The 25,560-nt window shown below is 35.3% G+C and overlaps 1 protein-coding gene across 13 annotated transcripts in view; it reads left to right on the top strand.

The window, feature by feature from the left end:
• The window catches only part of SOX5 (SRY-box transcription factor 5), a 1,095,444-nt gene that overhangs the window by 950,003 nt on the left and 119,881 nt on the right, over nucleotides 1-25,560 (top strand). For all 13 annotated transcript variants that reach the window (XM_066264766.1, XM_066264755.1, XM_066264754.1 and 10 more), the window contains one exon: nucleotides 24,863-24,948. In XM_066264766.1, coding sequence (XP_066120863.1) covers nucleotides 24,863-24,948 — 86 coding nt within the window. The remainder of the gene's footprint in view (nucleotides 1-24,862; nucleotides 24,949-25,560) is intronic.

Raw genomic sequence — 25,560 nt, 5'->3', positions numbered from 1 at the left:
ATATGTAATAAGTAGGATGTTAGCATATCTATATATTGTAATATGTATTCTATGATATGCTATATTATATATATGATCTATACTATATAATGTATAAAGTATGTGAGGGTAAATAGAGCATATTCTACTTATAAATATAAAAAAATCTATTATGGCCATCTTTTTTTGTACTTTTAGACTTAAATCATGCTGCATCATGTTGTATTAAGCTAGTTTTTCCATATTTCATTTGTGTTTTACCTAAAGTATACTTAAGTTTGTCTAAAATAGTAACAGTTTTAAACATGTCACCATGAACATTTTTGTTTGCACCAAATAAGTTCTTCATATAACCAGTTCCATTCTTAGTATATGGTATTTTAGTTTTATTCATTTTTTTCTTTTGGAATTTTTTTCACCTGAGTGCCTCTAAATTCTATTGCTGAGATGGTTAATGCAGACTTTAAAACTTCCCAAATTAACTCCTCTGAGTTAAGCTATGAATAAGCATTAGTGAGATGTAATCTGAAACTATTAATTGTCTGGATTTAATAAATTATTTAAGAAAAAAATTTAAGCAGAGTATCAGAAGACTTTGGTCGTCACAATACTGTTTCATATTATTGTATACTGTTGGGCAAGTCGTTTTTCTCTTTGTGCCTTAACTTTTTAATCTTTAAGGTAGCTAAAGATATTAGTAATGTCTGCCCAACTCACTTCACAGATTATAAAAATTGGATGAGTATGCATTTCTAAAGATGTTAAATTATTTTATAAATATAATGTACCACTATTACTTATTAAATGTATAAACCCATTTTGAAAATGTAGAATGTGACATAATAAAAAGGATTTCAGTGCCCTCGCTGGTTAGCTAAGTTGGTTAAGAGTGTCATCTCAAAACACCAAGGTTGCGGGTTCAATCCCTGGTCAGGGCACACACAGGAATTGACTGGAGAATGCATGACTGAGTGGAACAACAGATGCTTCTCTTCCTCCTCCCCTCTCTCTCCCTCCCTCTCTCTGTTTCTCTAAAAATGAAGCCCTGGTCGGATAGCTCGGTTGGTTGGGGTGCTGTTCAGCGCAGAGGTTGTCGGGTTTGATTCCCTTGTCAGGGCACAGACAGGAGCAGCTCAATGTTCCTGTCTCTCCCTCCCTGATGTGATCTCTCTCTCAAAAGAAAAAAAAAAGAAAAAAGAAAGAGATTTCAGGTGTTTATTTTAGGTCATTATATTTCTGACCATGCAAGACATTTCCATTATTTGTTTTTCAGTTTTTAGGAAAAAGAGGAATTTTATAACATTTGTTAATTTCTGGGGATCTAAAATTCACCACTCTAGTAGAAAGTCCTAAGCCAGAAGTCTTTCCAAATGTGATCCCCATAATCTTATTATTACAGTGGTTTAAGAAGCTTTTTCTTCTCAAACTGCAGACCACAGACTGTGGTAAGCTCCAGGTGGAAGGATATCTATCAAAAAGCCCTAATAGGCAGAAAAGTGGAAAGGCTGGAAAGAGTGTCAAAATATGAATTTCTTGCTAAACTTTAATACTAAAAGTAAAAAATAAAAGAGAAATAGTGTTTGATTTGATGTTAAGTGGCTCATGTGCATGCCCTCTACCAAATTCCTACCTTCTAATACCTGAATCACTTTGGATGCTTTTCTTTGTATCACTGATTTCCTCATAAGACACAGAGGCAAAATTTAAACATATTTGTCTAATATATATCTGGATATAGAAGTAGTTCCTTAATTAATGTTTCTCTTTGAGCAGCTTAAAATGAGTTAGCATATAATAGCTTAAATGATGCCTTAGTAGTAATGCTGGAATGTAGAAAGAAATGGAGACTTTCTTGATTCATTGTCACTTTTTTTAGGGATATTAAAACTTTTTAGATAATTAACTCAGAAATGTTCAGTGGTCCTAGACTTCATTCAATTTATGGGCAAAGAGGTTAGGAAAGAATGTTAATATCTTTTATATGTAGAAATGTCTTCCCATTTGGAGAGGTACGTCTAAAGAGTTTATAATCTCTTACTTAACTAGCCATTAAACTAAGGAGGATAAAATTTGTATCTATTATGCTGCATTAAAAAGACATAAATTACATGTTTTTAATTTTTTAAATCTCTTATTAAAAAGTGAGCCAGTGGAAAGTTGTCAAGGCCTAAAAATTACCTATAATATCTTCTTTTAAAAGAGCTGTACAAACAATATATGATTTATTAAGTTTACCTTCTCAAATAAAATTCACTGGAAATATTAATATTTATTACTTAGTATTTTATGAATTTATAAAATATTAGCTTACTCCTTAAAAAATTAAGTAGTAAGGTCATATTATACTATTCTAGCATCTCTATGAAACATTTTATATATATATATAAATTTTCTGCATTTGGAAACCTCTTTACCTTTGCTTGTATATAACATACCAATTGTTCTGAACTTTTTAACTTGAGTTCCACAGATGATTTAGGAGAATTATAGATTTAACTACCTGTAATTAGGAAAATGTATAGCTGAACTTATTTCTATAAAAAAGCATAAAGTTTAATTTGCATGGCTCTCAAAAAATATAAAGTGACTGAAAACAATGAAAAAGGATTTTATCATTTGTTTATATGTAAAACCTCTTTTTTTAGTACATGGCTTGACCATACTCAGGTGTTCTAATACCATTATTATAGTAGGTCATGTGTTTGTGAACAGAAGTCACTTTAAGATTTAGGAAATTCATATTATTTACTTTTAATATTTGAGGGGTTATGAATTGCTGTTAAAATGAAAATTGACAACAGATAAATTATGAAATAGTATAAAAGAAGAACTAGATGTATGCAAACCTTTTAGAGAAGATACTAAAGCACCTTCTTCAGGTTCTTATTTCCTCATATCCTCAAACTCAAGGCCTCTATTTCCTCCTTCACTTTCTGTTCTACCTTTGTGTAATCGGTAGCTGATCTAGAACACCATTATTGTTCAAAATAAATCCAGTACAAAAAACTCATTTGTTCCTTATATTATAACTATTTGTTTATGGTCTATTTCTTCTGCTAACACTTGAGCTTTTAACATGGGAATAGTTGTCTCCTGTGTTTGATATTAGTTAATTTTTGAAATCAATAAATTTTCTTCATTTATTCAGTCAACAAACATTTTAGCAGCTCTTATTATGTATTTAACAGAACTGTGCATTTTAACAATTCCTATGCTAGGAACTGAGTATTTAAAGATGAGTAAGACATAATTCCTACCTTTGATATAAATGGCTATAATATGATAGACGTATGCATATAATTTTACAGATCTCAGAGGAAAGACAATGAATTTAAATCTCTAAGAGTTGTGGAAGGTGTCAGGGATAGCTTATTGGAGTGGAGGCCCTTAAATCAAATCCCAAAGGATGAAAGGCAGTAAGCAAGAGAAGTAGTTTTGTGGGTAGATGAAGACAGAACAATATTATAGGCAAAAAAACAACAATGCTCGAAGTTCAGAAAGCAAAGGTTTAATAGGGTAAATGTACACGGACCTATAACCAGTTTGGTGTTCACAGTGAATTATAAGGCAAGAAATGACAACTCAGTAGGTTAAGGATATAAGAAGAGGCAACTTCATAATAGTTATAGATCTTATTGCGGGAGGTACTGAAAAACCATTGAAAGGCTAAAAGCGAGGGTTGAGATCATACTGGCATTTATCCATCCATCCATCCATCCATCCATCCATTCATCCTTTTATCCTTCCATGTCAAAACTTAATTTTCTTGTTTAGTTTATAATTTTCAGTCTTTACCACTTAGTATATCATAATCAATAAATATTTATTACACTTTAGTTATAACCAATGCATATTTATTGTGTGCATGTAGTGAGTGTCACTGAAAACTGAATAGAGAATGAATTGCTTTAGCACAGGACTGGAGCCTGGGAGACTGATTAGGAGGCTCTTCCAGTAGTAATAAATGAAAGCCTGGAGTTATAAAACAAAGCTTGTGCTTGAATAGCCATGGAGGATGTAAGGGAGGGAGAAATCAAATATTTTATTGTTTTTATAGCCTAGGTGACCAGGTGTCACCAAATAAGATAGCAGCCGTAGATGTAGGTTTTGTGAGGAAAAAAAGATAAATAAAGTTTTACATGTGTGAAGAATGAGCTTCCTGTGGAATAGCTGATTCCTGTGGAGAAGGAGTGATTATCTAAAAAAACAAAACAAAACAGTGGGAAAGTGTAGGTTGGAGACACTGATTTGGACTGTATTAGTTTTTATATGGTAGTTCTACCATGAGATGGATAAGGTCATTCAGATAAAGTGAACAGAATGAGGAAAGCCAAACACTAAAGATTAGATCCCAACAACTACCAATGTTTAAAGGATTAAGTGCAGGAAGGTGGAGCAGCCTATTACAGAAATGATAAAGTCGGTGTCAGCAAGGTAAGAGAAAGCATATTATAAGAAAAGTTAAACAGTTAATGAAGTAGGGAGGGAGTCATTGGCAATATCAGCTGTTGCACAATGATGTCGATTAAAACTTTGCAAAATGGAGGTCATTACTGAATGTATAAAGCATTTTCAGAAAAGCTTTTGGATTGAGACTTTAAGTGTTGGAGTATTTAAGGTTATTGTTGAAGGTTAATTTCTAGCCATTTAGATGAGACAAATTAAAGTAAATAAATTATTTCTTACTGTTTTAGAGGGGTTATAGGATCTAGATATTTTGTTGTGTTTTAGAATAGGGGGTAACTATACATGTTTAAGTACATAATATGTATAAATCATTACTTTGATATTTGAATAGACTCTAATCAACCTTCTCAATATTTCTTGCTACTATATATGTGAAATAGGTACAACTTCAGGCAAGTTCATCAAAACATTTTGCTTACTTATTTCTCAGATCTTTACTTTCAGGTCACCCATTCATTCATTCAGCAAGCATTTATATCTATTCATCAGTCTTTGCAGCTCTTGGACTTCTCATTGTTTAATTCCTATTTTTTATTCAAAACCAACCCCTCCTCTGATTCTTTCTCAAGTGATTTCAGCCCAAATAAAATTTTCCTTCCTTGATAATTATTGCCTTTCTTATTCATTTGATTCTAATCACATGGCAAGATTCATTTCACTTTCCGTATTTGTATGTCTTATTTTGTAACTGAAAACGTCATGAAGGCAAGTTTTTATTTCTCTGTGTCCTTCACATAGTGTTTGACACATGTTAAGTAAATTAACATTAAATTACTATATCTGTTTTGAAAATTAAATTATATATTTGCATAATACCTAAAAATAGTCTATGATGATTTCTTCCTCAATTAGCAATGACTATAGTAATAACTGTAAGATCCTGGATATATAAATTTTTTAATTTGTAGATTGAAGATAATAATATCTAATATTCATCTAAGTTGTGAATATTAGCTGATATTTTTATATACACACATGTATAAATATATTTATATCTATGTGGATGTATATTATATGTATAATGATATGTACCTATATAAAATGTTTTAACAGAGCACTAAAAGTTAACAAATGTTAGTTGCTCACATTTCAAATCAGTGGGAGAATAATAAATTATTCAGAAATCATGGTAAACAATTTAATATCTCTTTGGGTAAAAAAATAAGCCTAAGCTGTGATTTTCCCCCATTTTCTCCCCTGTATCTCTTTATTCCCATTAAACTAATCATCATGTCTGTCCCCCAAATCGTTTTCCACCCATCTTTCCCTGATGATAAGTTTAGGCCATTATCATTTCCCACTAGATTTACTGCAACAGTTTTTAATGTGTCTATTCTCTCCGTCTTCTAATCGATTCTATCCTTTGCCACAAAATTTTTTTTTTAATTTTATTTATTTATTTATTTTATTTATTTATTCATTTTAGAAAGGAGAGAGAGAGGGAGAGAAGAGAGAGACAGAGAGAGAGAAGGGGGAGGAGCAGGAAGCATCAACTCCCATATGTGCCTTGACCAGGCAAGCCCAGGGTTTTGAACCGGCGACCTCAGCATTTCCAGGTCAACGCTTTATCCACTGCGCCACCACAGGTCAGGCCTTTGCCACAAAATTGATCTATCTAAAACACAAATCAGACTATGTCACTGTTCTGCTTAAAATCTTTCAGTGACTTAACATTGCCTTCCAAATAAAACACAAGGCTCTACAAGATATGTCTCCTGCCTGCTATTAGCTGCACAGATTACCATTCCCTTTCTCCATCAGATACACTAGGAGTATGAAAATAACCCTGAAAGTAAGGGCCAATAAAGAAATTGTTTATTGTTAGCACTGCCCTATCAGTGTCAGCAGGCTCCTTCTAAGCAGTTAAGAATCTGCCAATTCATCTAGTGGCCCATGAGACTAAAGATAGCAACTTCTTTTAAAAGTTCTATCCATGATGTTCCTTTAAACTTTCTTTTGTCTTGGACTCCTACAGAGCTCCCTCCATCTGACAGAGTGGTGAGAACAGGATTTTTTCAGTACCAATCTGAGGAGATGATTTAAAAATGCCATCCTAGTTGCACTAAATACCGGAGGCTTATTGTGTGATTCTCTAGCACAGGGGTCCCCAAACTTTTTACACAGGCGGCCAGTTCACTGTCCCTCAGACTGTTGGAGGGCCAGACTATAAAAAAAACTATGAACAAATCCCTATGCACACTGCACATATCTTATTTTAAAGTAAAAAAACAAAATGGGAACAAATACAATATTTAAAATAAAGAACACATAAATTTAAATCAACAAACTGACCAGGATTTCAATGGGAACTATCCTCCTCTCACTGACCACCAATGAAAGAGGTGCCCCTTCCGGAAGTGCGGCAGGGGTGGATAAATGGCCTCAGGGGGCCGCATGTGGCCCGTGGGCCGTAGTTTGGGGACCCCTGCTCTAGCAGTTTGAAAACATGAAAAGTAGATAGTAGAAAGATCCTGGAAGATAATTTAAATTGAAAGTAGCCATTTTTAAGAGAAACTTTAACAAATAACTTTCCTTGACCCTCTCTTCTAAGTCCTTTTCTTGAGGTGTCAGGAATACTTTGGACACTTTTCTGCTTTGTACATTGTATCATAGGATTGGTTGCCATGTTTTTCCCCTTCACTTGAATTGGAATTAGTCTAGGGCAGAGATTTTGTGCATGTTCGTGTATAGAATTAATTTCTGTATTTTCCAGCACCTAGATAAATTAATCTGGTGTTCGTGATGGAAGTAAAACAAAATTAAACTAAAAAAGACATGAAAAGCTAGTAAGGGAAGGAGTTTTCTTATTTTTATGAAAATAATGCCAGAACCTTTCTAAAACCTTTACATTATTTCAGTGGATGAAAGGAGGTGTGTGTGTCTTCGACCCTAGATAAGAAACTACTTGCTTTAGACAATCTTTCTCAGCCTAAATTGTCTTGTTGAAAAATGTTTTCTTCCTTTGTGGTTTTTAGCACAGAAATGAATCCTTCATATTGTTGCTGAAGATAATTATCCAAATGTTTTTTGATTTAATGCTAATGCAGTTAACATGCTTCCTGAGGTGCTGAGTTTTTTAATACTGGCTATGTCATTTGAATCAATAGATATTTACTGTAAACTATGTAGTATTCTGAAAACAATCAGCTAATATGCCTCAGTATATTTTTCAACTCTTTGAAAAATTTTAGTTTTGAGCTAGAATTTTCCATGCTTGGCTTTGAAATAAGAAGCAAATTAATTTTGGAAAGACTTAAGGAAAAACTGTTCAAATGGTTAAAATCTAGGAAAGAGTAAAAGAAATTACTTTTAACTAGTCAAAAGTCAATATGAATAACTTACACATGGTTGAACTTTAAAAGTCACAATTTTCCATTATCTAATTTTTACAAAATAAGTATGTCATGAGGTATATACAAAATAAACCTGTTCCAATATTTTTTAGTACAGTTAATTGAGGGATGCCTCAAAAGGATGACATTATTTATTTTCTTTTTAAATTTTTTATTTATTCATTTTTAAAATTATTAATTTTTATTTATTGTGCTAACATAGATTCAAGTGTTTCACTCAATATAACACCTTCATGCCCCACCCCTGTGTCCTCCATTATGTCCCCTAACCCCTCACTCCCTCCCCCCTTCCCTCTGGGATTTGCTGTCCTGTTATCTGTATCTCTGTGTTATGTATATATAATCTCACTAATCCCTTCACTTTCTCTGATTCCATCCTCTCACCCCCCTTCCCTCTGACAGCTGTCCCTCTGCTCCCTGTGACCCCACCTTTGCCTCTATTCTGTTCTGCAGTTCACTCTGTTCATTGGATTCCATATATAAGTGAGCTCATATGCTATTTGTCTTTGTCTGCCTGGCTTATTTCATTTAGCACACTAATCTCCAGATCTATCCACGCCATCACAAAAGGTAAAATTTCCCCTTTTTCACAGCTGCATAGTATTCAATTGTGTATATGTACCACTGCTTTTTAATCCATTTGTCCATTGATGGAGTCTTGAGCTGTTTCCAGATCTTGCCTATTTTAAACAATGCTACAACAATCACGGGAATGCATATCTTCTTTTGAATTAGTGATTTGTTATTCTTAGGATATATTCCTAAAAGTGGGATAGCTAGGTCAAAAGACAGTTCCATTTTTAATTTTTTGAAAAAACAATATACTGTTTTCCACAGTGGCTGCACCAGTCTGCATTCCCACCAGCAGTGCAGGAGGGTTCACTTTTCTCCACATCCTCACCAGTACTTATTGAGTGTTGATTTGTTAATGAGTGCCCTTTTGACTAGTGTGAGGTGATATCTCATTGTGGATTTATTTAGTATTTCTCAGATGATTGCAGATGTTGAACATTTTTTCATATGCCTATTGGCCATCTTTATGTTTTTTTTGGAAAAGTGTCTTTTTAGTTATTTTTCCCATTTTTTTATTGGATTGTTTACCTTCCTGGTGTTGAGTTTTAGAAGTTCTTTATAAATTTTAGTCATTAACCTTTTATCAGACGAATAGGTGAATATGTTCTCCCATTGTGTGGGTTGTCTTTTTAATTTGTTTATGGTGTCTTTTGCTGTGCAAAAGCTTTTTAGTTTGATAGAGTCCCATTTGTTTATCTTGTCCTTTATTTCACTAGCCCATGAAGATAAAGCGGCAAAAATATTGCTATGAGAGATGTCAGAGAGCTTACTGGCTATGTTTTCTTCCAAAATGTTTATGGTTTCATGACTTACATTTGTCTTTCATCCATTTTGAGTTTATTTTTGTGAATGGTTTAAGTTGAGGGTCTAGTTTCATTTTTTTGCATGTACCTGTCCAATTTTTCCCAAAACCATTTATTAAAGAGACTGTCTTTACTTCTTTGTAAATTTCAATTGACCGTAAAGGCATGGGATTATTTCTGGGTTCTCTGTTCTGTTCCATTGATTTGTATGCCTATTCTTATGCCAGTACCAAGCTGTTTTGATTTCAATGGCCTTGTAGTATAACTTGAAATGTAGTATAACAGGAAATGTGATAACTCCCACTTTATTCTTTATTTTCAAGATTGCTGAGGCTATTCCTTTTCTTTTTTGGTTCCATATAAATTTTTGGAATATTTGTTCCATATATTTGAAGTATGCCATTGGTATTTTAATAGGAAATGCATTAAATTTATAGATTGTTTTGGATAATGTAGACATTTTAATGATGTTTATTCTTTCTATCCGTGAACACGATATATGCTTTCACTTGTTTGTATCTTCCTTGATTTCCTTTTTCAATGTCTTATAATTTTCTAAGTACAGGTCTTTTACCTCCTTGGTTAAGTTTACTCCTAGGTACTTTATATTTTGTGTTGCAATAGTGAAGGGGATTGTTTTCTTAATTTCTCTTTTAGACAGTTTATTTTTAGTGTATAAAAATGCCATTGATTTCTGAATACTAATTTTATATCCTGCCACCTTGCCAAATTCATTTATCAGGTCTAGTAGTTTTTTGACTGAGACTTTAGGGTGTCCTATGTACAGTATCATATCATCAGCAAATAATGATAGTTTTACTTCTTCTTTTTCAATTTGAATGCCCTTTATTTCTTCTTGTTGTCAGATTACTGTGGCTAAGACTTCAAAAACTATGTTGAATAAGAGTGGTGAAAGGGGGCACCCCTGCCTTGTTCATGATCTTAAGGGGATTGCTCTTAATTTTTGCCCATTGAGTATGATGTTGGCTGTGGGTTTGTCATAGATGGCCTTTATCATGTTAAGGTATGTTTCTGGCCTATAATTTTCTTTATAGTGTCTTTACCTGGTTTTGGAATGAGGATAATGCTTGCCTCATAAAAGGAGCTTGGATGTCTTCTCTCCATTTTAATTTTTGGAAATAGCTTGAGAAGAAGAAGGTGTTCTTTGAATGATTGGTAGAATTCAACTGTGAAGCCATCTGATCCAGGACTGTTGTTTGCTGGGAGTTTTTTGATAACTGTTTCAGTTTCAGTTGTTGTAATAGGTCTGTTTAAGGTTTTCTGATGCTTCTAGATTGATTTTGGGAAGATTGTATGTTTCTAGGAATTTTTCCATCTTCGTAGTATTTTCTTACAATTCTTTGTATTTCTGCAGGGTCAGTTGTTACTTCTCCACTTTGATTTCTAATTTTATTTATTTGAGCCCTCTCTCTTTTTTTCTTGATGAGTCTGGATAAACGTTTGTCAATCTTGTTTACCTTTTCAAAGAACCAGCTCTTAGTTTCATTGATCTTTTGTATTTTTTTTTCTTAGCCTCTATGTCATATATTTCTGTTCTGATCTTTATTATTTTCTTCCTTCTACTTCCTTATATGTTGTTCTTTTTCTAGTTCTTTTAGATACAGGATTAAGTTGTTTATTTGAGCTTTTCTAGCATGCCTGCAATGCTATGAACTTCCCTCTCAGGACTGCTTCTGCTGTGTCCCATAGATTTTGATTTGTTGTGTGTTCATTTTCATGGAATTTTTTTATTTCTTCCTTGATCTCATGTTAACCCATTCATTATTTAATAACATGCTGTTTAGCCTCCAAGTGTTTGAATGTTTTCCAGTTTTTCTATTGTAGTTGATTTCTAGTCTCATGGCATTGTTATCAGAGAAGATGCTTGATATGATTTCAATATTCTTAAATTTATTGAGACTTGTTTTGTGTCCTAACAAAAGTACCATGAGTGTGTACCATGAGTACTTGAAAAGAATGTATATTGTGCAGTTTTGGGGTGAAAGGTTCTGAAAATATCAATTAAATCCAGTTGATTAGTGTGTCATTTAAGGCCACTGTTTCTTTGTTAATTTTCTGTCTGAAGGATCTATTCATTGATTTTAGTGTGGTATTAAAATCCCCTACTATTACAATATTGCTGTCAATGTCGCCCTTTTTGTCCATCAAAATCTTCTTTATATATTTAGGTGCTCTTATATTAGGTGCATAGATTTTACAATGGTTCTATCTTCCTGTTGGATTGCTCCCTTTATCATTATGTAGTGACCTTATATCCTTTACTATAACCTTTCTTTTAAAGGATATTTTGAAAGATATATATATTGCTAACCCAGGTTTTTTTTTTTTTTCATTTACATTTGCATGAAATACTTTTTTCAATCCCTTCACTTTCAGTCTATGTTATCTTTTGCTCTGAGGTGGGTCTCTTGTAGACAGCTTATGTACAGGTCCTGTTTTCTTTCTTTTTTTTTTTTTTAATAATTTTATTTTTTTAATGGGGTGACATCAATAAATCAGGATACATATATTCAAAGATAACAAGTCCAGGTTATCTTGTCGTTCAATTATGTTGCATACCCACCACCCAAAGTCAGATTGTCCTCTGTCACCTTCTATCTTGTTTTCTTTGTGCCCCTCCCCACCCCCTATCCCTCTCCCATTCCCCCCTCCCCCCCATAACCACCACACTCTTATCAATGTCTCTTAGTTTCACTATTATGTCCCACTTACGTAAGGAATAATACAGTTCCTGTGTTTTTCTGATTTACTTATTTCGCTTCGTATCATGTTATCAAGATCCCACCATTTTGCTGTAAATGTTCCGATGTCATCATTTCTTATGGCTGAGTAGTATTCCATAGTGTATATGTGCCACATCTTCTTTATCCAGTCATCTATTGACGGGATTTTTGGTTGTTTCCATGTCCTGGCCACTGTGAACAATGCTGCAATAAACATGGGGCTGCATGTGTCTTTACGTATCAATGTTTCTGAGTTTTTGGGATATATACCCAGTAGAGGGATTGCTGGGTCATAAGGTAGTTCTATTTTCAGTTTTTTGAGGAACCACCATACTTTCTTCCATAATGGTTGTACTACTTTACATTCCCACCAACAGTGTATGAGGGTTCCTTTTTTCTCCACAGCCTCTCCAACATTTGCTATTACCTGACTTGCTAATAACAGCTAATCGAACAGGTGTGAGGTGGTATCTCATTGCCGTTTTGATTTGCATTTCTCTAATAGCTAAAGAAGATGAGCATCTTTTCATATATCTGTTGGCCATTTGTATTTCTTCCTGGGAGAAGTGTCTATTCATATCCTCTTCCCGTTTTTTTATTGGATTGTTTGTTTGTTTGTTGTTGAGTTTTATGAGTTCTTTGTATATTTTGGATATTAGGCCCTTATCTGAGCTGTTGTTTGAAAATATCATTTCCCATTTAGTTGGCTTTCTGTTTATTTTGTTATCAGTTTCTCTTGCTGAGCAAAAACTTCTTAGTCTGATGTAGTCCCATTCATTAATTTTTGCCTTCACTTCTCTTGCCTGTGGAGTCAAATTCATAAAATGCTCTTTAAAACCCAGGTCCATGAGTTGAGTACCTATGTCTTCTTCTATGTACTTAATTGTTTCAGGTCTTATGTTTAGATCTTTGATCCATTTTGAGTTAATTTTTGTACAGGGGGACAAACTGTAGTCCAGTTTCATTCTTTTGCATGTGGCTTTCCAGTTTTCCCAGCACTATTTATTGAAGAGGCTTTCTTTTCTCCATTGTGTGTTGTTGGCCCCTTTATCAAAAATTATTTGACTATATATATGTGGTTTTATTTCTGGACTTTCTATTCTGTTCCATTGGTCTGAGTGTCTATTTTTCTGCCAATACTATGCTGTTTTAATTGTCGTGGCCCTACAATAGAGTTTGAAGTCAGGTATTGTAATGCCCCCAGCTTCATTCTTTTTCTTTAGGATTGCTTTGGCTATTTGGGGTTTTTTATAGTTCCATATAAATCTGATGATTTTTTGCTCTATTTCTTTAAAAAATGTCATTGGAAGTTTGATGGGAATTGCATTAAATTTGTATATTGCTTTGGGTAATATAGCCATCTTGATTATATTTATTCTTCCTAGCCAAGAACAAGGTATATTCTTCCATCTCATTATATCTTTTTCGATTTCCCTTAACAATGGTTTATAGTTTTCATTATATAAGTCCTTTACATTCTTTGTTATGTTTATTCCTAAGTATTTTATTTTTTTTGTTGCAATCGTGAAGGGGATTATTCTTTTGAGTTCCTTCTCAGTTGTTTCATTGTTGGCATATAGAAAGGCTATTGACTTCTGTATGTTAATTTTGTATCCTGCGATCTTACTGTATTGGCTTATTGTTTCTAGTAGTCTTTTTGTGGATTCTTTGGGGTTTTCGATGTATAGGATCATATCATCTGCAAAAAGTGATACCTTTACTTCTTCTTTTCCGATATGGATGCCTTTTATTTCTTTGTCTTGTCTGATTGCTGTGGCGAGAACCTCTAGTACCACATTAAATAAGAGTGGAGAGAGTGGACAACCCTGTCTTGTTCCTGATTTAAGGGGGAAAGCCTTCAGTTTAGTGCCATTTAATATGATGTTAGCTGATGGTTTATCATATATGGCCTTTATCATGTTGAGATATTTTCTTTCTATACCCATTTTGTTGAGAGTCTTAAATATAAAATTGTGTTGTATTTTATCGAAAGCCTTTTCTGCGTCTATTGATAAGATCATGTGGTTTTTGTTCTTTGTTTTGTTGATATGGTGTATTACATTAACCGTTTTACGTATGTTGAACTATCCTTGAGATTCTGGGATGAATCCCACTTGATCATGATGTATTATTTTTTTAATATGTTGTTGTATTCGATTTGCTAGTATTTTGTTTAGTATTTTAGCATCTGTATTCATTAGAGATATTGGTCTGTAGTTTTCTTTTTTTGTGCCATCCTTGCCTGGTTTTGGTATGAGGGTTATGTTGGCCTCATAAAATGTGTTTGGAAGTATTGCTTCTTCAATTTTTTGGAAGACTTTGAGTAGAATAGGAACCAAGTCTTCTTTGAATGTTTGATAAAATTCGCTGGTATAGCCGTCAGGGCCTGGACTTTTATTTTTGGGGAGGTTTTTAATGGTTTTTTCTATTTCTTCTCTACTGATAGGTCTGTTTAGGCTTTCTGCTTCTTCTTGACTCAGTCTAGGAAGGTTGTATTGTTCTAGGAATTTATCCATTTCTTCTAGGTTGTTGAATTTAGTGGCATAAAGTTTTTCATAGTATTCTACAATAATTCTTTGTATATCTATGGTGTCCGTGGTGATTTCTCCTCTTTCATTTTGGATTTTGTTTATATGAGTTCTTTCTCTTTTTTCCTTGGTAAGTCTTGCCAAGGGTTTGTCAATTTTGTTGATCTTTTCAAAGAACCAGCTTCTTGTTCTATTAATTTTTTCTATAGTTTTTCTGTTCTCTAATTCATTTATTTCTGCTCTGATTTTTATTATCTCCTTTCTTCGGCTGGTTTTGGGTTGTCTTTGTTCTTCTTTTTCTAGTTCTTTAAGGTGGGAAGTTAAATGGTTCACTTGGGCTCTCTCTTGTTTGTTCATATATGCCTGAAGTGATATGAACTTCCCTCTTATCACTGCTTTTGCTGCATCCCATAGATTCTGATATGTCGTATTGTCATTTTCATTAGTCTGTATATATCTTTTGATCTCTGCACTTATTTCTTCTTTAGGTCCTGTTTTCTTATCCATGCAGCTACTTGTGTGTTTTGATTGGAGTATTTAATCCATTTTCATTTAAGGTTATTGTTGATATTTAGTTATTTATGGCCATTTTATTCTTTAAATCTACATTCTTCTTTTTCTCTGTTTCTTTTTTTTTTTTTCCTTTTCCCTTTTTACAGCTGGGCCCTCAACATTTCCTGCAGTATTGGTTTGGCTGTAATCAGTTCTTTGACTTTTTGTTGTTTTTTTGTTGGGGAAGCTTTTTATTTCTTCTTCAATTTTCAATGATAACCTTGTTGGATAAAGTAGTCTTGGTTGTAGGTTCTTGTTTTGCATCACTTTGAATACTTCTTGTCAATCCCTTCTGTCTTCAAGTGTTTCTGTTGAGAAGTTGGATGTCATCCTTAAGGGGGCTCCTCTATAAGTAATTAACTGCTCTTCTCTTGGGGCTTTTAGTATTTTTTCTTTGGTTTTTTACTTTGGCACTTTAATTATGATGTGTCTTGGTGTAGATCTCCTTGAGTTCCCCTTTAATGTGACTCTGTACTTCTTAAACTTGTGTGACTTTTTTCTTCAACAATTTGGGGAAGTTTTCAGCTATGATTTCTTCAAAGAGGTTCTATACCCTTGTTTGTTCTCTTCTCTTTCAGTAACCCCTATGATGCAGATATTGTTACTCTTCATGTTGTTACAGAGGTCTCTTAGAGTTTTCTCAGTCTTTTTGCACCTTTTTTTGTTTTGTTTGCTCTACTTCTGTGTTTATGTTTATCTTGTCTTATTAATCACTTATTCTAACCTCTGCTTTATCCAGCCTGCTGTTGATTCCTTCTAGTGCAGTCATTTCTGATATTGTATGTGTCATTTCTGACTGGTTCTTTTTTATGATTTCAATGTCCTTTTTGATGCCTGCTATCTCTTCATTTAGATGTTCATTATGTCTATACATTGTTACTCTAAATCCTTTAGCATCTTAAAAATCATTATTTTAAAATCTGTATCTGGTAGTTTTGTTACTTCCATTTCATTTAGTATTTCTGGGGGGTATTTCTTTTGTTGATTCATTTGGGTTACATTTCTTTGTCTTCTTATTTTGTCTGTGTATTAGGTAGCACTGTCTGACTTTAAAATTTTTGTGGGTCTTTATGAGGAAGATGGGCTCAGTGGCACTGACCTCCAAGCCACCTGTTTTCCTTGTTCTAGGGATGCTTCTTGATGATACTATTTTCCCTCTTGTTGTATGTGAGTATGAGACCCAGTTGGTTCTTTCATGAATACGGTTATCCCTTCAGGATGGCTGGCTCTAAGGGTCAACTTTGATCATGCATATTACACACTGTGCAATGTCTGTCCTGTTGGGCATATTTATTCTCCACAGTGTCTGGTGCCTGTTAGATACCACCTTTGGGCATGCTGCTTGTGTAGCTACCTGAGTGTAGGGTTGGTGTTGTCTGCTACCCATTACCAATTGTGTTGGTTCTAGATCTTCTTGGCTTGGTGTCAGCTGTTGTTTGTAACCCATTGTGGGCTAACTGTCTGCAGCTACTACTCTTTTTTCTGTCTGTGTTTGCCTTTTCGGTGTCTGGGTAGTGTGATAGGGGCGAACCTGTGTATAAGGATCAGCTCCCTCCTGCTAAGAGATGACAGCAACTCTGTAAAAGCCCCAAGCTGTGTAAAATTTGCCTCCACTTTTCAGCTGTTCCACTCCTTTTATATCTGCCTGGTCTTCCCACAGAGTGTTCTGTAGAAAGACTATAGCTGAGTCAGAGTGGCCTCACCCAACCAACCCCTCTACAGGTTTCAAGCTTGTTGAGTTAGGGAAGTTGAAGTTGATAGTACCATATGAGTGGATCCCTTACTTCAGGGGTCTCTTGGTCAGGAGCTCAGTTTGGGGAATGTGGACCCTACTTCAGAGCCTAATTCCTCAGCCACTGCTAGATACACAAATTTTATTTCTCCCCAACAATGTGAGCAGCAGATTCAGATTGAGTAGGGCTGACAGTCCCCTCTGCAGAAGTTATTACAGCTGTTGAGACCCTGGTCTCTGGGAGGAAGACTGAGAGAGTCTTCTCCTGGGGTTGACTGTACCCCCAAAAAATGACTAAGTCCCTTGACCAGATCCAACAATAAACTCACAAGGACCCACACAATAAATGTCCATGCTCTAATCCTCTTTTCCTTCCCCCTGTGAAATCTAGCCCAGTAGGGCAGGATATCCAGCACCCAGGCCATCTGACTCTGAAGCTCCACCTTATCCAATGCATATGAGCTGCTGTGCTAGGGCTGATCACAAAGAGTGGAACTTGCCTCAGCTGGGCCAGGTGTGAGGAGCCATTCCTTAGGATTCCACTTTAGCAAGGGTTGTTAGGTCCTGAACCGATGCTTTCCGCAGCTGGGCCCTGGATATGCCAGCCTTGGGCCTCACTGGGAGGAACCCGGCACAGACCAGTGGGAGACACTGTCTGTGACTGGTCCTCAACAACATTCTTGGAGCTACAAGCAATCCAGAGTGTGTGGCTGCCTCTGCTGGGCCCAGGTCCTTATGGAATACCAATCTGCACACATAGATTGTCTTTTACCCACACTGGTCCTGGGGGAAATACTGTTTAAAAGGCCAAGGTTCCCTGAGTTCCATGACCTGCAGCCTCTGTCTGCTGGCTGCTTGTTGGTCTCAGCCACAAAAAAAAACCTCTGATAGAGTCTAGCGCCTGCAGCAATTCAGTGATTAGGAAGGGTGGTGTGTGTGGCTCCACCCCTTGGTCTGTCCAGAGCGTTTTCACAGACCTTAGTATGGTGTGGCTCCAGGAGTCTTGTGGCTATGGCCTCTGAGATCCAGAGATGAGTCTACCTGTAGACTGGTCAGTTTCTACTTAGTCTCCCGTGAGGCATCATAACCAGTCTTAGATTCAGGAGCATGTGGGGGAAAGCTCTAGCTTCAACACCAGAAAACTGAGTCACTGACGTACTCCCTGCTTCCTGGCTTCTCAGCATAACCCCGTCTCCATGACTGGGGCAGGAGAGGCTCCCAAGGGTGGAGCAGTTGCTTTTCCTGAGGCTGATGCCGCTCAGAGGGGAGTGCTCCACTCAGGAAAAATGGTGACTACAGTATTGGAGAATGATTCAGCACAGAGGTTCTGATGGCTGTCCCTCTCATCGTCTCTCCCTGGGCCTCCAACTTTACACCCTTGTCATACAACTCTAGACCTCTCAGCTCTCCTTCCATGGGAGTCCTGGGTAAGTGGCTGTGAATGAGATTTTCTGTGTGGGCCCTTTAAGACAGAGCCTGAGTCTCTGAGAGCTCTATCTCTTTCTTACAAACAGAAACCCAGCTCTTTTCACCCCCAAATGTTGTCTGGGTGCCTCTTCTAGGCTCTGGGGCTCTAGCTTGCGGTGCCAGGCCTGGAGCTGAGCACCCTCCCCTCTCAGGGTGACCCTCCCCACAGTGAAAGGCCCTCCAGACCCTCAGCCGCTGCTTACTTCTGGGAGCAGGACCGTGCTTTCCACATCTCTGCCCTTCCTACCAGTCTCGGTGTGGCTTCTTCTGTGTTCCTTGGTTATAGACTCCTCTTCATTTAGTCCAAAGTTGGTTTTTCAAGATGATTGTTCTTAAATTAAGTTGTAATCCAATTTGGTCCTGGGAGGTGGCAGTTGGAACATCCACCTACTCTGTCGCCATCTTGGAATTCCTCAACATAATTTATTTCAATAAAATATTTTTTCCTCAACAGTTTCTGAATTTTTCTTTTGCCATTAAGAACTGTACTTGACCTTGTTCTTAAAGTTTTGTAGATTCTTATAGTCCACTTTAGAACATCGACATATGCATATTTATAATTTGAATTTAATTAAGACTTCAGTGGATATATTGGCCATTTTCACAGTTGTATTTGTGTGTATTTAGTAACTTGGGGCAAATTTCAGTGAGATTGGATATTCTAGGACTGAAAAATTGGTTATAAGGTAGACATACTTTAAATGATGTATATTTGTAAATCAAATGGAGATGGTTACTATATGTGGTACCTTAGACATAAACCTTTGAAAATTAGATATTCTATTTATAATTATATACTTATATTTTGGAAATTATATATTATTACAGATACATAATAGCAACAGTAATATTTTTTATTTTCCACTGCCAGTCTTTTGTTTTCTCTAATTCACTTAAACACCAAATACATTAATGTGTGGCTGTATATAGCAAATATTTCATATTAGTTTGCTAGAGTTACCATAACAAAATATCACTAACTAGGTGCCTTCAACCACAAAATTTATTTTCTCACAGTTCTGGAGGCTAGAAATCCAACATCAAGATGTCAGCAAGGTAGATTTTATTTGGAGGATTCTTTCTTTTTATAGATGGAGGTCTTTGCCTCCGTCTTCACACAGTTGCTCCTCTGTTTTGTGTCCTAATCTGCTTTTATAAATTTTGAGGGAGACACAATTCAGCCCATAACATACATATATATGTAATCTACATATACAGAGATAATATATACACCATTATTTATCTGGTATGTGTTTCATATTTATACATACATATATTTGCACATATATACAGTATGGTAGGTATATAAATATATAGACACAGATACACACTGTTGACCTGTGAACAAAACAAGGGTTAGGGCCACTACCCCCAGAAAATTTTTGCACCTTTTCAAACTTAATTTACCTTGGTTCAAACCCATATCGTTTAAGGCCAAACTGTATATATATTCAAAGGAAGGAAAATTATATTCATTTTATTAGTATATATTAATGAAATTAGGAAATTAAAAAGACAGATTCTAATATATTCATTTTTAATGTTATGGAATAATCTAGATTTTAACTAAAATGAGCTTTAAATGTATGTATAATACTCAATTTGTTATAACAAGGAGATGCTAGTAATTTGCAAGTACTTAAAACTCCTATGCAGGTGCTTGCTATCAATCCAAATTTATGAGTAATTCTTTGTCCCTGGGTTCCAGAAACATGTTTAAGACCTCCTACTACCTAATTTCTTTAATGATACTTGTTAAAACTTTATTTCCTATTCATTGCTTTTTGTATCCAAATATTCTCATCTGAAGTATGAGAAGTTTGCCAGCTCTCTGCCTTTAATCTCTTTTTCCCTCTATTCAATCACCTATCAATTAATCTGGTTTTGTCTCCTTTCCTTCAGCATGTTATAGTCAAACTCTGACACATTTTACCTTACCAAAAACATCTCTTCTCACCAAAACCTGCAAATTTTTAAAGGCCAAACTCACTCTTATCTTTACTTTTATTCTCTTAAGAGAATAGTTTTCCCTGAAATCCTGTATGCTCTCTGATTGTCAGTGATACTCGAATAAACACTTGATTTAAAAAAGATAGATATGTAAATGAAAAAAAAGGTAGATGTGTTGTAGAGACCGAGTTTTATTTGTTTTGTTTTGTCAGTTTTGTCTTCCATAACGTAAAGCAAGTTTCTGGTCATGTAGTAGATGTTAAAGTGCTTAAAAATTGATTAATTTACAACAGGGAAAGTAAGTTAAATAAAATACATTATATCACTGTGAAGAGAACCAATGACTCTATAATTTTGCTATAGTTAATTTTAATATTACATTTATTAAATGAATATAAATAAATTACATAGTTTTACATATTTAAATTATCAATTCTAATAGTCATAATATTTGTTATTTTAGGTTTGTGTAAATACAAATTCAGCATGTAGAGGCAGGATAAATAGTGATGAATGCAGACTTGACTTGGAGTAATGAACATAATATATAGTGTACAGAGATGTGTTGTAGAATTGGGAACCTGAAACAAGTGTAATTTTGTTAAACGGTGACACCCCAATAAATTCAATAAAAAGAAAAAAATAGGCCTGACCTGTGGTGGTGCAGTGGATGAGGCATTGACCTGAAATGTTGAGGTCACCAGTTAAAGACCCTGGGTTTGCCTGGTCAAGGCACATATGGAAGTAGATGTTTCCTGCTCCTCCCCCCCTTCTCTTTCTCTGTCTATTTTTCTTTCTCTCCCTCCAAAATGAATAAATAAATTTTTTAAAGAAAATAAATAAATAAATAAATACATCTGTAGAAGAATAAATGAACATCTAAAATTCCCTTTACTTAATAAAATATGCGTTTTCACGAATAACAAGAATACCAAATAATAATTAAATTCTTATGCCGTAACATCAATTCACCACCACCATCTTTTTCCAGCCCTATTTAGTGGACCTTTCTCATTGTGTACAAACATGCTGTAATTTTTACAAGTGTGTACCTCTTAAATAAAGTTTTCTTGATCATACAACCTTTACTAGCTACTGTAAAAACACCTCAGTGCAATTGCTTATTTCAGCACTTCTCAAATGAATACACATCATGTGGGACTCTTGTTAAAATTTAAATTCTAATTCAGAACATTTATGTTTGCTGCTTTTACAAATTATCTTAAAACTTAGTAGCTTAAAACAACAAATATTTTCTTGGACACAACCATGCTAGATACCTCTGGCTCAGGATCTTTTGCAGAGCTGCCATCGAGGTGCCAGTCTGGACTGTAGTCATCTTTAGGCTGACTTGGAGAGGAATCCGCTTTCAAGTTCCTTCCTTTGATTGTTGGCAGGTCTCCTGTCTTTGCTTGCTGTTGGCTGAAGACATTAGTCCTTTGAGTGTGAGTCTCTCCATAGGGCAGTCCACAACATAGTTGCTTGCTTTAAGACAGAGAGAGAGAGAGAGAGAGAGAGTGTGTGTGTGTGTGTGTAGAGTGTGTGTGTGTAGAGGTGGGGGAGGATAAGCAAAACAGAGCTAGAGACTGTGTGACATTATCTCAAAAGTAGTATCTCATTACTTCTGTCTTCTGTGCAAGAGGAGGGAGTTTATACAAAGAAGCATTACCAGGAAGTTGGAGTCACTGGGGGTTTCATCATAGAGGCTGTCTTCGACTGTGGATTTGGGTGGCAGCTGAAATTCTACATTGCTACAAACTTCAAGGTGTTGTTCATCCTGCTCTTCAGCATTTTCTTTCAATAAACAAGGGTTTACACTTTCTGCCTTCAGTTTTGCAATTCTAATCTTCCCCCGTTGATCACACTCGCTCCAATTAGATTTTCTTACCATCCACCCCACTGATATTACCCTTGTTGAAGTTGTGAGTGACTTCCACATTACTAAATTCAGAATTTGAAAAATCGATCATTCTTTCTGAAAATCTTTCCTGACTTGGCTTCTGGAACACCCAATTTACATTTTCCCTCAGTGTTTCTCCTAGTTCCCTCTCTCATTGACTATAAATGTTAGTGTAACTCATAACCTAATCAATCCTTGGACCTCGCTTTTTAAAAAAAATTAACTCCAGAATTTTATATGTTTCATGAAGGCATATAGCTTTAAATTCCTCATATATACTAACCACTCTCAAATGTATGCCTTCTTTGCAGATTTCTCCCCTAAAATCCTGACATGGTAATGTCAAACTTGAAATGTTCAAATTCAATCTTTTTATTTCCCCTCACCCTTGCTTTTCCCCCTGACCAGGTCCAGACTGGCAATCTTGCTTCACATCCATGTTTAAAAACTCAACAACGAATAGTACCACTGTACAATCAGCTGTTCAAGTCAAAACCCTGGAAGTCATACTTGAGTTTTCTCTTTCATTGTATACAGTCATTAGGTTTTGTAAGTTCAGCCTCTTAAATATCACTTGACTTTTCACATTCTCCATCCCAACATCATCACCCTGCTCCAGACTATTACTACATATCGTACAGAGTTCAGCATCTTTGCATGATGGATTGCAGCCTCCAACTGCTAGCCGAAAGAATTTTACTCAACCTGTCTTTTTTTCTGTACTCATAGTTTCTTTTATCTTATGGGGTAAAGTTCAGATTCTTTAAAATTGTTTATAAAGTCATATATAATCTGTCCCCTGATGTCCTTTCCAGCCTCATTAATCTCTCCTTCCTCTGAGCTTCAGTAATACAGGGATTGGGCTATGATAAAAACCCTCTCATTGGACTCCAAGTCTTCAGGAAAATTGTCTTCCTTTCTGAAATCCTCTTACTTCTGTTCTTTGCCTGGCTGCCTTTCACTTAGTTTACGTTTTAGCTTAAACATGACTTCTTCCTTGATGTCATCTTTGACTCGGTAGACTAGGTTTGAAGCACCCACAATGTAGTCTTTTGTGACAAAGACAGAGAGAGGGATAGAGAGAGGGACAGACAGGCAGGAAGGGAAAGAGATGAGAAGCATCAGTTCTTTGTTGCGGCAACTTAGTTGTTCATTGATTGCTTTCTGATATGTGTCTTGACCAGGGGCTACAGCAGAGTGAGTGATCCCTTGCTCAAGCCAGTGACCATGGGGTCATGTCTATGATCCCATGCTCAAGCTGGTGAGCCTGTTCTCAGCCGGATGAACCCGTTCTCAAGCTGACAACCTTGGGGTTTCGAACTTGGGTCTTCTGCATCCCAGTCTGATGCTCTATCTGCTGTGCCACTGCCTCATCAGGCAGTCATTATATTTTATACTAAACTTTATTTTTATCTTCTAATTTTAAATTATCTTTACTGTTTTCTCTCATTAAGCTCTATATTTGGGAAGCCCAGATTAGCAGAGGTAGATTCAGATATTGGTATTTTGAAGCTTGAGACATATAATTTGGGGGTTCTCTTTAAGGATAAAAACATGAAAAAATATATGCCAACACTTAAGTAAAATCTGAATATTTATTTACAAGAAGAAATTCCAACAAACTAAAAAATTAAGGAAGCTAACAAATATAAAAATATATGACTCCATGAATACATTGCTAGGGACTCACCCATGAACCCCAAAGATTAAGCTTTATTAAATTCTCAATAAACATACCTGTGCATATTAATCTTCTCTAAAGCTCTATTTATATAGTCAAGAGCAATGATTAACAACAGAGATGGTACTCAATAAATATTTTTGAATGAATATATTGACATTCAACAAGTTTTTCACAAATTAGACTTTTGAAACATGTTTTATGTATTATAAAATTGTCTTTATGGTTATTATTTTCAATTATTTGCTATGGTTATATTTCAAATACTAATAACATATGTGCTGTTGGCGTATCTTTGTGCTCTGTGCAAACATTGTGGCACCTTCTTACCGAGTAGAAAAATTTCATTTTTGCATCAAAAATTTTCATTATAATCTTTCTTATGTGTGTGTGTGTGTATATATATATATATATATATATATATATATATTTGTGTGTGTGTGTGTGTGTCCATATATTTATGGTTTGGATATATTAACACTTTAAGATTAATTTTAAATTACTAAGATTTAATTTTTAGAAATTTCCACAAATAAAAACCATTTATTTCTGTTTTTAAAAATATTTTAATAAACATTTATCTCTAGAATAATAAAGGTATTTATATTTTATGTAACTTAAAAAGTACATTAAATGTTTTCTTTATTAGGAACTTGTCTACAAGACATTATTTAAGTGGTTAACTTGAATCATAGCATTCAAAAGATAAGCTACTTGGCTTAAATCTTTAGAGCTTAGCTTGTTAAAATAGAATTAAGTTTGTTAAGTTCCTTATATAATAATATTTTGAATTTGCTGAGGAGTTAGTGTGCTCATATCAAGATTGTCAGGTGTGTGTGTGTGTTATAAAGTGCAGCCCTCTGATCAATGCGCACTTTTTCCTCTCATTTTTCTAAATACATCATGAAAAAAGGATGAGGTTTCCGCCTTAATTGCTTGTGCCTTTTATTCACATTCCTCTCTCAGCCAGAATTGTGAAAAGAGTGTTAGTAAAAGGCTGCACAATAGAGCTTTTCATTAGGCCTCAGCAAGGCACACAAAAGAAGGCTTTTGGAAAGAGTGAATGCATGAGTTTAATTTGCAGGTGGAGAGTAGAGAAAAGGTGCTGACGCCTCTATTATTCTCTTACTTAGGTGACCCTTACCCTGTTCAGCTGATCCCAACCACCATGGCAGCTGCTGCTGCAGCAACTCCAGGCTTAGGTCCGCTCCAACTGCAGGTAAGTCAGGAAACAGTACGGAAGAGGCAAAGGTTAAGCAAACACCAAAAGCAGCTATTATCCCGTTAAAGCAAAATAAAACTGACTAGTGATATTTGCCTCACACTTTTTTGTTTTTTTAATTTATTTGACATGATTCTCAACCAAAAGTTGAGATGTTGATTCTTTTAATTTTTAGCCCTGTTTTCTGTACAAAAGATAGCATACTATAATTTTTTTATTGTCTGGCATGATTTAACAAAGTGAGCTGTAGTTTTGCTTTGATTTACCATGCGCCATAATTTCAAGACAGAATGAGCTTCATCAAGATTCAAAGAACAAAGAACCTACAAAAGGTATTCAAACAGGTACTTATGGATCAAGGCAACATAACAAAAATTACATTTAAAATTGCTCAAGATGCCCAGTGTTACTCATGCAAGCACTCTGCAGGTCTATATTCTCCTGCTAATGCCCGCTCAGCTGGGCAAGCAAGGGTAAGTAGACCAATAAGCAGGTGCTAAATGATCAGGACTTTATCCACACATCTCAGTTAAGACCCTTTTATCCCTGCAGAGTATATACAGGGGTGGGCAAAAGTAGCTTCATTGTTGTTTGTGTGGAAAATAGTAA

This window comes from Saccopteryx bilineata, chromosome 1, assembly GCF_036850765.1.
Source record: "Saccopteryx bilineata isolate mSacBil1 chromosome 1, mSacBil1_pri_phased_curated, whole genome shotgun sequence".
In the NCBI taxonomy this organism is placed as follows: Eukaryota; Metazoa; Chordata; class Mammalia; order Chiroptera; family Emballonuridae; genus Saccopteryx; species Saccopteryx bilineata.
Note: the sequence above shows the minus strand (reverse complement) of the source record. Positions and strands in the feature narration are given on the sequence as shown.